The sequence below is a fragment of the Anastrepha obliqua genome, chromosome 3 (genome assembly GCF_027943255.1).
Source record: "Anastrepha obliqua isolate idAnaObli1 chromosome 3, idAnaObli1_1.0, whole genome shotgun sequence".
Taxonomy (NCBI): Eukaryota; Metazoa; Arthropoda; class Insecta; order Diptera; family Tephritidae; genus Anastrepha; species Anastrepha obliqua.
Window position 1 is genome coordinate 76,463,026 of NC_072894.1, and position 14,874 is coordinate 76,477,899.

General features: G+C 34.9%; 1 protein-coding gene across 1 annotated transcript in view; it reads left to right on the forward strand.

Moving 5' to 3' along the window:
• The window catches only part of LOC129242079 (uncharacterized), a 37,117-nt gene that overhangs the window by 12,936 nt on the left and 9,307 nt on the right, over positions 1–14,874 (forward strand). The window contains exon 10 of the mRNA XM_054878639.1: positions 13,000–13,090. Coding sequence (XP_054734614.1) covers positions 13,000–13,090 — 91 coding nt within the window. The remainder of the gene's footprint in view (positions 1–12,999; positions 13,091–14,874) is intronic.

The window sequence follows — 14,874 nt, forward strand, 5'->3', positions numbered from 1 at the left end:
ATTCGTCAAAAATGCTGACCGACTAAATTCTTCAGGGTAAAGGGTTTTCCAATAAGAGGTGTTATTAAAGTGAAGGATCAAAGGTTTTGTTGCTTGTGTGGCACGTAGCGCCGTCTTGTTGAAAATAAACCTTGTCCAGATCAATACCAATCAGTTCCGGCCATAAAAAATCGTCCATCATCTCTCGATTCATCAACCGCACCAAACAGTCTTACGTTGAGGAGAGACAGACTTTTCAATAATAACTCTTGGATTTTCTGAGCCCCAGATTCGACAATTTTGCTTGTTGACGAAGCCACCGAGGTGGAAATGGAGGATTTTCGATGGAATTCCAGATCATTTTCATGCATTTCAATGACCCAATCAGCAAAGACACTACGTTGTTGATGAGCGGCCGGCTTGAGTTCTGGTGTTAACTGGACTTTATAAGCCTTAATACCCAAATCTTTATGCAAAATACGGTGTAATGACGTTTGTGGAATGCCTAATTCGACGAGGACTAAACAAACCTAGGTTTTCTTCAACACTTTTATTCTTCACATCACTAACTTGTCCCAACAGCTCGAATTTTTTCACCACTTTCTGTATTGCGCTCCGACAAGGTGCTTCAAGATGATCTGAAAATGTTCGAGTTTTACGAACCGTCACTGCCAAATTTTCACCATTTTTATAGTGCGTTGTTTAAGCGTGTATCATTCCATTTTTATGAATGGCGTAGTTTCTACTTGTCAAATACCAAAAAAATGACGGCTTCAGAAATGACATCGACCGAAATAGCGGGCTATTCAAAATAACACCTGTTATTGGAAAACCCTTTATGTGCAAAAGTTCTTATTGACTAAAACAATAACTTAGAACTAAGTACAGAATGCACTAAAAAACTAGAGCTTAATAATTTCGAAAACATATTTTTGGACAGAGAAGATTCAAGCAAAATAGGATTCGAAATTTCGTTGAGCTCTCGAAGTGAACGCACCAATGGGACATTTCTTACGTAATTTGCACTGAGAATTTTGAATTAAAAAGAAAATTAAAACGAAGGAATAAGAAATTTAATAGCTAGCAGTAATGCGGGGCAATCGATTACACCACTTACCAAGCCATGTACAAAAGACAAGAAAGGAATAGTCCTTCTGCTTTCGAGGGAGGCGAGAATTGTGCGGAGGGATGGGAGTGGAGAAATTCAGAAAAGAAACCTTGCTATCAAAGAAAATTTGTGTTGAGGTCCCTAGATGTATGCAGCATATTCAAGCTTTGGACGAACAACAGTAATGGATGTATAGAGTTATTTGAGAGTGTAGGGATCTGTGAGTGACTTCAGATTTACGCATCTTTGCTGTTTAAGGCAGCCTTCAGCTTTTTTATGTTATTTTTACTCATAAGGACCAAGCTGCCTATATATTTTCAAAGTATTCAAAATAGATTACATATTTGTTTTTCTCACTTCTCCTCACTAAAATGGACACATATACTTTTTTTTGCCTACTTCTAAGTTCTGCTGATAAAAGCGTACAATATGCTTCGCAGATGCTGCTGCTTTAAACCTTTTTCGAGAACATTATATAGGGTATATTGTTACCTATCATATGAAAAAAAAGATAATACAATAAATTATTTAGTTACGCATTGCTCGCGTAATAGAGCAAAGTATGCAAAAAACGAAAAGCAATTCAAAGTAGTGGAGTTTTTTATATTAGTTACAACCCGTTAGTTCATTCTACTACGAAAACCTATAAATTCTGGTTTAAAACTTTGTGCAAACTACGAAAAAAACTCCAAGAAGTTTTACTCAACTTAATTAAAATTTTTAGAAAATTTTCAAGTATGCAGTTTTATAGCCCATTGAGTTAAGAGCGAGTTTGAAGTTGGTCAACAATCGCTTTGGTTTTTTATAATTTTTTTTGCTGACGGTGCTGGGTGTTTTGTTCTAAATAATGAATGCTCGACATTTTTGTTTTATAATTTCATTTTCAGAAAAAATTTTTAAAATCAATTAAGGAATAAATAAATTGTCAAACGTGTCAATAGGTCAGCGAAACAGTAACTCTCTAAAAATATAACTCAATAAATGATTGTATTTTCTGAGCGATTAGTTAAATAATATTTTCTTATAGAGCTCGCTCAAATGGCAAAGGACTCATAAAGAGTGTCAAAAAATAGATGCATATACGAGGGGTGTTCAATAAGTACCCGGGTTAGAATTGAAGACACCATTTTTTCAATAATTGTTATTTTTTTTAACTTAGTCCCTTTTTAGAAAGGTACACTTCTCCCAATGCTCCAGCCATTTTTTAATCTCTCCAAAAAAATGATTTGTCGAACTCTCCAAAATACGCCTGTGTCTCGGCGATGACTTTCTCGTTTGACCTAAATTTTTTTCCCGCCAGCCATTAGTTAACATGAAAAAGTCGTATAGAGCCAGATCGGGTGAATACGGGGGTGCGGCAGCAATTCATGCAGTTTGGCGACAATTTCGGATGAATGTGTTGGTGGCTTATCGTAATAAAACAGCACCTTCTTTTTCGCCAAATGCGGCCGTGTATCCTTTAACTTTTGTGAAAGCGGTCAAATAACTCACTGTAGTATTGTACAGTGATCGTTCTTCCTCTTTCTAGAAAATCCGTGAGAATGACGGCGTTCGCATCCCAAAAAATCGTTGCCATGACCTTTTCGGCCGATGGGTCTGTCTTTGCCTTCTTTGGAGGAGATTCACCGGGAGAAATTCATTAGTTTATGGTGAGTAATGATGAATCCAGGTTTCATTAACGGTGACAACTCGACGTAATAATTCCTTCGGATCTCGCTTAAATTGCTCCAAACATTGCTTCGAAGTTTACAGTCGCACCCGCTTGTTATTGCTTGTGAGCAATTGCGGCACCTATCGGACCGACAATTTTTTCATCACCCTTATCATGTAAAATATTAATTGCCGTTCCGGTCAACAAAACTATGGCCCCTTTTACTTCGCGCACTTTCGTTCGTCGTTCAGTACGAAACACATCTTAATCGAATAGCTGTCAAATTCAAACTAACCTATAAATCAGTCTGAAGCTTGTTTTGCCGTCCTTTGATAGATGGCAGCATACGATGCTAGCACCAACTTCCCTCAGGAACCCTCTATGTCATCGAACACGGGTTCTTTTTGAACCGCCTTCGTATAATAGTCTCGTTCAAACAATTTGTAACTTGAACACTTCCTTAAACAATGGTAAACATATTCGTGATGCTTTATGTTGTTTAACTGTAGTTTATTTATTTCGATCGATACATTCCCTGATCATAATTTGTGTGCAAGAATTTTTAATTTGAGAAATTGTGATGAAGAAATCAATAGACTCAAACAAATTCAACAAAGCAGTGCACTCGCTAGTTATTGATGATTTTAATAACGAAACTTTGTCTCAATAGTTCATTGAGTGATTTGATAAAAAAAGCTGTTTGCAATGCGATTGCGATAAAATAACATTCCTTTAAAAGTTCTCCACAATAGGCAAAAGAGCTTAGGTTGCCAGGATTCTCTTTTTCTCTAAAATAAAAACAAAATAAAAGGTCACAGGCAGCTAACAGCTGGGCAGTTCACAGGATTCACATTATCTTATTTTAGTGTAAATATTTTGTCCGACACTGTATATTGAAAACTAGCGCAGAACAGCTGGAAGGTTTTAATTTGTTTAATTAAAAATTTGAAAATAATACGTATTTTCGATCCCTGATTATACTCATAACACTGCAATCGTCGCTGTAGAGTGAGTTGTGAGTGGCTACCACTCAGTTGCCCGTGGTTCAAAATCCACTATGGATATAAAACATAAATAGGCAATGGCAAACCTCTCAAAGGTTTTCTATGAACACTCTTCTCAAAGAAACCATTTGCCATTCAGAGAATAAAGCTTTTGATCTCTCCATTTGTCAATTAGGACAATCTTAAGAGGAGAAAATGGAGGAGAAGCTCGGCCAAACACCTATACGACATTAGTGTTTTATTGCTTGTAGAAATGTTCACCACCTAACTGTAATTTCTAAGCGGTGTCATCTTGAAGGCAATAAAATAAAATAAACTACTTACACATACATGCTTAAGAATATGTCTCGTTCGTGTAATCAACAAAAATGCTAAGAAAAAAAAAAAAACAAGTCGAAGTTCAAATACTTGAGGGAATAACTTGTTGACGACCGATTTTATTGAACTGGTTGGTTTGCGGTTAAGTAATTTATGAGCGAAGTGAGCGGTTAAGTATTTATGACAAATAAAAAGGCAAAGAAAACATGAACGCTCTCATCACAGGTGTTGGTATTCGTAACATGTGAATATTTACGTCGGTACATACCTATGTATGTGTATATATTTATAAATACGCACATTTGGACCGTGTTGGTAAGGCAATGCAAGTTGATTAAGTTAGAATGTTAAGGGGAAGCGAAGGGAGTTAGTCTGAGCTTTGGGGGATTTATTTTTTGAATTTACTTAATTAAAAAAGAGTATCTAAAGTGTACAAGTATTTATATTTATTTAAGCCCGGTAGTTTAGAGCGGATAACTTTGACTAGCGAGAGCTAACCCTTTAGATGGCATAAAAGGCTGCAAAGCATGGTAGTCCTAACTATATTCCCATTTGAATGGGAAATTTAAATTAGAAATTTTCAGAAGCAAGTTCCCTCAAACTTATTACTTATTTATAATATAATAACCAAATGGATAGGTTATAACGCTTAGGTTAGGACAAGGTATTAATAAAAAATAAATAAATAAATCATTGGCATAAACACTCCTGTTGGGTGTTTGGCCGAGCTTCTCCTACTATTTGTGGCGTGCATCTTGATATTGTTCCACAAATGGAGGGACCTAACGTTTTAAGCCGACTTCGAACGGCAGATATTTTTATGAGGAGCTTTTTTATGGCAGAAATATACTCGGAGGCTTGCCATTGCCAGCCGGGGGGCACCGCTATTAGAAAAAACGTGTTATATTACTTCCGAATATTAGTTACGCACCAACGCATTCGGGTACGGCGGACGCCGTTAAAGACCGAATTGGCTTACAAGTTGTTTTTGACAATGGTTACCTTCTTTATTTATTCGAAAAATATGTTTTTGAAGATAAAACTTATTTATCCCTCTGTACTACTTTATAAATAAAAGCTAAACTTTTCTGGTAAAAGTAATCGGGAGAAGTAATATTCAGTGAGTGGGATAAATTAGCTTATTGAGTAACCATTGGTGACTATTGTGTCTTTGTGCATTTAACTCTGTACTTACGCTACCTTTTTTACACGATTTTGAAATAACAAATTATTTAATATTTTTAACTATCTATGAGTAACGCATATACTCTTATAATACGTTCACATATAAGTAGATAATCTACTTTTTCGCGTTTAATTCAAAATCCGTAATTAAAAAGCGCGACTTCTCACAAAAGACGTTTTGCGGTGACCGCTATATCTCTGAACTGGATCCTCTGAAATTTAAAAAGCAAGCAGATTTCGTTAAAGTCATGTTAAATCTAGTAATTAATCGAAAGAATAAGCAAAATAATTTTTTTGGCGAAATGGCTAAAAAAAAATCGATTTTTGACCAACATTTTTGTTTATAAAAAAAATTTATCGGTGAGAAAAAATTTTCGATTGATTACTAAAAAATCTTCGATGAATTATTAATCGGTTTACTCGTTTTCGAGTTTCCGACTTTGAAAACACCATTTTGATAAAACGCGTTAATTTTGATAATCGAATAATTTTGATATTTGAGGCGTTGTACTTTCAAGTAATCTGAGACGTCTTTTCAAATTTGTGTGTAACTTCGAAAATATTCACCGGAACGATATTAAATTTTCTGTGTTCTTCTTTTTAAATATACCTTCTGCTCAAATATGAGCAATCATCAATAAAACGGTTCGCGGATGATATATGGCAAAAATAAATTTTGGAAATTCAAGTTGAACAAAGAATTTGTTTGAAATTTTGTTATTCCAACAAAATATCGGCTTCAGACGCCTTAAAAATGTTGCAGACAACCTATGGGGACTCTGCTCTATCGCGTGCACGTGTTTTCCAGTGGTACAAATCGTTCAAAGAGGGCCGTACATCGGTTGAAAACTTGCCTAATGAACGTCGTCCAGCAACATCAGTAAACGACGAAAACATCGGAAAAGTAAAGGAAATTGTGCTTGAAAATCACACAAATCGCAAAATCGGTTAACGCTGAATATTAATATTTAGACCTTTTAAAGCGTTTGCGCGAGAACGTTCGTCTTAAAAGGAAGGAATTGTGGGACAACAAGTCATGGTTCTTGCATCACGATAATGCACCAGCTCACACATCACGTCTTGTTCGCGATTATTTGAACAAAAATAATGTTAATATCCTGTTTTCCAAGCGCAAGTTGCCGCTCCGTGGAAAACATTTTGAGACAATTGAAGTCATAAAAGAGAATTCGAAGAAGGAACTGAAATCCATACCGAAATCGGCCTTCCAGAAATGGTATGATGATTGGAAAAAACGTTGGCATATGTGTATCGCCTCCAATGGTGATTACTTTGAAGGAGATAAAATACAAATTTAACAATAATTAACCGTTTGTGTTTTATTAAATCAGTCTCGTTCATATTTGAGCAGAAGCTATGTACATTAAGAAAAAAAATTATAAAAAAATCGAGGTTTTGAAAATTCTAACTCCATATAGCCCGCCGTAGCCGAATGGTACGTGAATACCATTCGGAATTCACAGAGAGAACGTAGGTTCGAATCTGGGTGAAACACCAAAATTAAGAAAACAATTTTTCTAATAGCGGTCGCCCCTCGGCAGGCAATAATAAACCACCGAGTGTATTTCTGCCATGGAAAAGCTCCTCATAAAAATATCTGCCGTTCGTAGTCGGCTTGAAACTGTAGGTCCCTCCATTTGTGGAACAATATCAAGACGCACACCACAAATAGGAGAAGGAGCTCGGCCAAACTCCAAAAAAGTGTGTACGCGCCAATTATATATATATATATACTAGATATATAACCCCTTAAAGGAACTATGGTCGTAGGTCTTTATGCGTACAAATTTTTTTAAACGGTTCGCACGGTCGATTGTTTCTTTTTTCTATTTAATGCCGAGTTTAATAATGTGCGCCATTCATTTCTTTTTCGTGCTAACCGGCGCCAGTTGGACACATCAAGTGAAGCCAGGTCCTTCTCCACCAGAAATTTGTGTCCGAGTGATTAAGTTCCATGGCTTGAATGATCTTTTCCACCATCAGGTTAAAGAAGTCACACGACAGCGAGTAATCCTGAAACCTCGTTTGATATCAAAGTGCTCGGAGAGATCCTTCCCAATTCTGACTTTTTCCCTGAGTTTTCCAATGCTAAATTTATCTAATTTATTTCTAGAATGTTATTTGGTGCTTCATTTACACATAAACTTACTAGTCGATATGCACCCATCAACTTGTACTTGTACAAAACTACGTAAAGTATTATGCAAAGGTCATTTTTTAATAGTTGCATAAATCCAATATGAGAATCAGCTGAATACACTACATACGAAGTAGTGATTCATCCAGAATCTAACTAGCGCTTCCTCACCATTTTATTGCCACATCCTCGTTACCAACTTGTTTACCAGTTATTTACGGCATGACTACCATATATCCAGTCTGTGCGGTTTAAGAATCTTATTAGGTTGTTTACATCTAAGCCAGACAGTTGCTCGAGATCCTCGAGTAGTTTGGTGTTGTATTCTCTCTCTAGAGCTTTCCATCAAACCACCGAACCATACGTTAAAATTGGTGGTATAATCGCCTTATACAACCACAATGTATACTTGGGTTGAAGACCCCCATCTTCTTCCAAGCATACGTTTACAGGCATATAAAGCAATTTCTGCTTTCCATACCCGTTCTTCGACGTTTAATTTCCAGTTAAGTTTGGAGTCCAAAATTACCCCTAAGTACTTTGCACTGGGTGAGAGTGCGTTTAGACTTAGGCCACAGCCTGTAGCCAGAGAGTTAAGCTAGCCTAGCGCCCTTTGAATGATCCCACTGATCGTATTGGGACACAGTCCTGATGCCATTTACACCACATCATCAGCGTACGCAACCACTTTTACCCCACCTCCATTAAGTTTTATTGAGATTTTGCTAATCACAATAACCAGAGAAGTGGAGCCTACTGCCCTACATGCCCTACTTCACTATGTATTTCTTAAGCACTCGTATACGGTCAACTTAACTTAACTGGATTGATAATTCTTTTAATTTGATGACCAATCAACTTAGAAATGTCCTCGCTTTTCAATTCATATTTATTGTGTATTTAAGTATTGTCATTTGCTTTACTTTTAAAATATCAACAAAAATGATTCACTTAGAATTCCTGAAATTTGTGAGTACACGCAATACCAGCGCAATGAATAACAAAAGTTAAAACAAAACCACCTTGAAGTGCAAATCCGTATATAATTTGGAAAATTCGCGTAGACAGGCGCCAATCTAGCAAAAAAAACTGTAACGGAGGCATAGCTTTGGCATTATTTATGCTGCCGGTGCGGCTGTTGCTGCTGCTACCTACAATCCGTTGATACAATTTTAGTATTTTACTTGTAGTAGCTAAGCGGCGACACAATTATTGAAATGAAGAACGTTGATGATGACACACTGGCTAAGATTCGTATGCCGGACACGCCATGATTTGTATCGCAATATGTCATGTCCAAAGAATTTTAAGTATGAAAATTTATATTATTAAGCAATCGAGTAAAATCCTTTATTACAAAAGAAAATTTAAATTGACGAAATATGTATGTGATATTATGTTCATATGTACCTATGTAGTTTTCGGTGTACTATAACAACTTTCTACTCAGTCAACTGTAAAGGTGACTTACGCATGGTGTGTACCAGCTGAACAAGATGTAATTAAAATTGTAACTAGTAGGGGCGTCACCACCTTTGGCTGTGAAAATGTTGCAACATTTTTCCTGAAACAAAATCTTGAAATTTTTAAATCTGAATAGAGGGGTGCAAAGATTTACAGATACTTTATAAATATTAAGTTGAAACAGGATGCACGGGAGTGGAGTTGGTCTACGCTTCTTTTTTATACTTAACTGCCTTTTATTAACAGCGGCTATCAAACTCTAATAAAAGTAATATTAGTAGTCAAGAAACCCGAAGTTTATAGCTTCCTTCATAACACGAAAATTTGAGTTCTCAATGCATAAATATAGCCTAAATTTAGTTTAATTAAATAGTTTTCAGTCGTTAGAGTTCCATTTATTAAAATTTTACAGAAGGCCCAGAAGAGTTCGTTATAATTTTTTGGGTCTAATCATTCTGAAAGCACTATTTTGAAATATCAAAAAGAGATATACGAGCAAAAGAGATCTATTCTGCAAAGTCCACAGAGATACCTTTATTTTACGGCTTTGTAAAAATTTTAGCACATTTTGAAGTTTATTGTTTCATAATTTATATAAATGTACGGCAACTCCGCCAAGGTGGTAGTCTTAGATTAAGTTATTAATTTCCACTACCCATTTCACAGGAACGTCAGTTGATGGTCTCAGAGAGACCCATTTTGTGACCTGTAAAGTAATCAGTTAATAGTCTTAAGCCTTTTCTGTTGAGCGAAAGTCGCTTATCGGAAATATCTCTATCTGGCGTTGGGAGTTGTTTTGCTTGTCGCTGATCGATATAATTTCGCCAGTGTTCAATGAATTTTTCCAGCTCCCACTTTTGAGAAATTCCTTATTGTGGTCTTTTTTAAGTCCACAGAAAAGCTCAGAATCAATTAGAGACATGGTGGTCCCTGTTTTAGCTAGATGATCAGCCATTTCACTTCCCACATACCCCTCATGTCCAGGAACCCAATCTAATAATCCTGTGTTGAAGTTCACTGACATGTTAAGAAATATCGGCAGTTATTTACAATATTTGAGGTAAATACAGTTGAAGGAAAGATGTTCAAAGCCGCCTGATTATCTGAAAGTATGTAAATGTTAGTGTAAATGTTTCGTGCGCAGACATTCTCTCACACATATCCCGATGGCATGTATTTCTGCCTGGAAGATTGTTGTTGTCGCATAAAGCGGATGATACAACATGAGGAAAGATATATTTTGGTAGCATTATATTTACAAAAAATTGTGGAGTGAACCTGCGCGTTGTTAAAATAGAGTATCCACGACTTATCATCCTCCCACAATTCGTTTTTTGCCTTTGCCTTATTTTCGCTCAGACCTCAGTAATGTTGAATAATAGTTTGACCTTCACGAACTCGGAGGTGAGTCATATTCGTCTATCTTAAAACACTTAAATATTCAACAACACATGCGCGTGAGAGACATTCACTGCTTTATTTCTTTATTAATAAATTATAAGTTTCCGTAGCAATTTCTCCAAGTTTCGTGTGAAAATTTCATGACTGACTTGTTACACTTAACATTTTTCTGGCGAAATAAAAATAACAGAAGGGAGAGCTACTGAATTACTCGAATCATTTGGCGGTCTATGTCGTACTTCTTCTATAGCAATATCAGTTTCATTATTTAATAGTCAACTCTCGTATAAATTATTTTTTTTTTAATTATCAAACTCTAACAAAAGTAATTATTTTAAAATATTTTAGTCCGTTTCAAAAATGGTTTTCATTTGCTAATTGTTTTGTCTTCCTATGAATAATTTGTGTAGCAACTAGGTTTGATTATCATATCTAGTGATTTTAGATCTGCACATATATTCAGTATTTGAAAAGTCAGATCAATATAAGGATTTCTGTATATTACGATGGCACTTCTACCTAGCGGATAAATTGTTTCATTTCAATTGATATGAATTCAGTATATCAGTCAAAATAAGTGGTTTCTAAAAATTTCGATCCCACTTCATTCGTTGGATTAATTCCTTTTTTATGTTGAAATAGTTTTTTGATATGAACAGAGCTGAAATTTTCCGGTATGTACCTCATGGAGTGGTTAGTTGAAAATCGATTGCAAAATTTGTACCGAGCCGACCAGAACGAATCGTTTAAAAAAGGGCATGCGCAAAATTTTTAGAGCAATGGATAAACAGTATTTGCATAAAAACATAGAGTAAAACAGTTTATTCGACCAAATTAAAAAAAAAACAAAAACGTACCTACACAAATTATTTTCCATATCCGTTTGGTATGCTCTTAGATATACCTATATATGTACGTTATTGAGTAGAACTACCTGTACATACTTATAAATAAAATATGGGTAAAAACAATTTTTCTAGACTCTCATTTGTAATTTTATACAAATATATGTATGTATGTATATATAATATTTTCTTATGCATGGGGTGTTTTCAATTGTTTAATAACTGTAATTACAACGGTTATTTCTAAATACTCGTAGTATATTAGCTACAGAGTACGAGTAAGTTCGTGTTTTCAGTCTTCTGTTTATGGCGCGCATTTGGCTCTCATCATAATGCTCCCTCACTCTGAATGCACAAACTGTAAGCTGAGCAATTGTGCTATAATTGTTTACACATAGAAATAGAAAAAGAGATGAAAATTTTGTAATATAAATTTCAATATTTAGCAAGAAACTTTAAACACATATTTCCTTAAGTAAAAGTAGTAATTGCTTATGTCCAATTTTCTATAAAAACTGCTGAGCCCCAACGTTAGTTATGCAAATTTGGAGAACTATAACGAATAATCGATTTTTGGCTTAGCTCAACTCTCAAGCAACGCACATGCCAAAGTTTTCATGACTTTCTAGATATATTTATAAAATTGTCATTCATTAACTTACACACATTTGTGAATATGTATGTATATACGTTTGTACACATGTATGGGTTTAATACAAACACTCACTCCTACAAACGATCGTGTTTAGCTCAACCGGCTACTGCCTACTGACTACTCGCTGGTACTAATTGAAGGCTCATAAATGTAATGTAAATATAAACCGGCTGGCAGTTTGTTTATGCGAATGCTGCTGAACGGTTTGAATAAAAAGATTCGCTGAAAGTGTATAAAATTTAGCAACTGCTTGGTTAAGATTTGTTCGTGATTTTCGGAAACAGTTCTGATTTGAGCGCGTATACAGTAGTAAGCATTCGCAACAAAACTGCATGGAACGGGTCTAATCGAAATATAGTGAAAAGTGGTGACATATTTTGGCTTAAGGGGACAGATATCTGTAAACGGCCATATTTTCGCTGATTTTCCTTAAAATTATTTAAAATGAAGAATTCAATATATTTTTTTCAAAATTGGCATACAGTTTATTTATACATTAAAATAAAACAAAATTTTTTTTAATCATTTACAATGGCGGATGTGCACTCAATTCTTCCAGGAAGGTCGTAGCGGGGCTTCTCAATCGGCGGGCATTGTAGCATCGGCGTCAGTGACCTGAATACAAAAAACCAAAAATTGTTTTGTTTATTAAAAAAAAATGGAAAAAAATTCGCGGAATAAAATGCTTAAAAAGAAAAACAAAATGAATTTTGGGGCGAATTTTCCTACTACGAAAAAATATTTTTTTTCGAAAAATTTTCGAAAACTTGTGAATTTACATACAAAGTAATATCATAAAAAAGATGTGTCCAAAATTTCAGGGAGACCGGTCAATAACTTTTCAAGTTATCGTGTACGCCAATTCGAAAAATATAGTTTTAAGAAAAACGTGTCTAAAGTTTGAATACGTAACTCTCCCAGCGCTCGAACGCAAAGAATAGAGTCCTCACGGTTGACGATTCGTAATATAAGAAATACTTAAATTTACGTTCTAAAATTTTTTTGACATATTCTTAAAGGATTATATTAACATTTTATGAAAAACAAAATTTTGTTTTTCAAAATTTTACAGGTATCTGTCCCCTTAAATATACTTTTCAACGATGTAGAGAAGGAACAATTTAAGAAAAATAAAAATAAATGCACTTTCAAACTAAGCTAACACCAGTTAATCAATTGTAAAATAACAATTATATAATTAAAGTGTTGAAAATATTGAAATCACTAAAATTTTAAAATTTATGTGAAGTTAAAAAAAAAAATGAAAATGTCGTTATTTCTAATAACATTTATATGCGCCTTACTGCCCGCAGTTTTCTCACAAGGTAGGTATGAAATAATAAAACAAAAATTTACACGTGCCTGCATTTTTGAATAATTTTATTTAATTTGAATCTAATAATACTGTGGGAAAAAGTTTTTTAAACCTGAAAAGTGCATTAACAAAATCATATGAAATAACGCAATTCTATACACACATATTTAACTGGTGTGCATGTGTGAAGATTCAAAATAAAATCCCCAAGCAAATAAAAGTTAGACAAGTGCTGAACTGCCTTTAATTTTATGCAGTAAATGTTGAACTAAAAGCAAATAAGTTATGCACTTTAGGCAAACGAGATTTGTAAGTTCGAAAAAAATTTCATAGTAAATTACTCAATAAGAACAAGTTTGTGTTTTATATCATTCACTCCACTCAATAAGTTCGCAAGCTGAATATTTACGAGGTTCTCTCAGAGTGCCTAGCGAGGAGGCTTCTCAAGAACACCCAAAGCTCGTACAGGCTCAGGCGTTCTTCAAAATTGCAGAAAGATGCGCTCACTTTAACTTTGACAGAAGCAATATGCAGTAATCAAGCCACCCAACACTTTTCAGATTACATCAAAACTGGTGCTGAAATGTCTTGATAAACAAAATATCTTAGGCCAGAACAAACAGGTACGTCTCCTATGGGTTCCAGGGCACATAGCAATTACCGGAAACGAAATGGCAGATAAATTAGCCATGAAAAGGGCAGACTCTCCATTTGTAGGCCCATAGCCATTTTGTAGCCTAAGAAAGGGTAACTTCTTCTCTCTTTTTCATGAATTAGAGGAAAGGTGATTCATTCTTCAATGCCCTATTAAAATCCCGGTGATGGTTCTTAAATTATTCGTATTTAATTCCATACAATTTTTAAATTCATTTAGGTTAAAGCTGTATCATAAAAATGATAATTCAGTTTTGCAATTATATACATACAAGGTTGTGCAGAATACATCATCCAATTCTTTTTAATAACTCTTTTACTAAATAAAAATAACAATTTTGAATGATGGAAATCTTTGTTTTGACATGTATGAGAACTATACTGTAGTTGTATAGTTCATAAGTGTGAAATAAGATTCACGCAACCAAAAACATTTAACTTTCCTTTTGTGCCACCTTGTGTACACATATTCGAGTGTAATGTGGGTGTACGACATGAATGCAAAATTAGTGACAATTGCTGATCTCGAATTTTCTTAATTATCTCTTAAATTTGCTATAAAATTCCATTCGCGTTTTTTTAAATAAAAACCAGCTGCCATTTTGAATCTGAATATTTTCTCTGAAAAAAACTGATAAATTATTTCGGGGCTTATATCGAGAAACTCTGCGAGTTTCGTGGTCCTGAGATTAGAAAATACAGGAATTGACAGCGCTGAAATATTTCATTGTCCTCGTTTTCGAATTGTTTGGCCAAAGTTCTCATGCAATCGCTAGATTTTAAATGTGGGGTCATATTCTCCTACTTTGCTAGTTCAAGGAGAGCGATTAATTATGACATTAATTTTTCTATCCAAATCTGGGCAAGTGCATGCAACTGCAACTGCTCATGCCATTTCAGTTGTTTTTACTGCTGTCACATTAAGTAGAGTGGAGAAGTAAGCATTTTCTCTAAGGAAGAAAGGATACTCAGAAAGTAATAAAATTTTATTTTGCGGAAAGTTGCTTCGGCCTAGATGAATCCAAGTTAACGAAGTTAATTCTTTTCCAGCAACAGATGTCTTCCCACTCACTTTTCTATTACAACAGGTGAGCTGACCTCCTCACGGTAATACAGGGTAGCTGATGAATTTTGCTACAT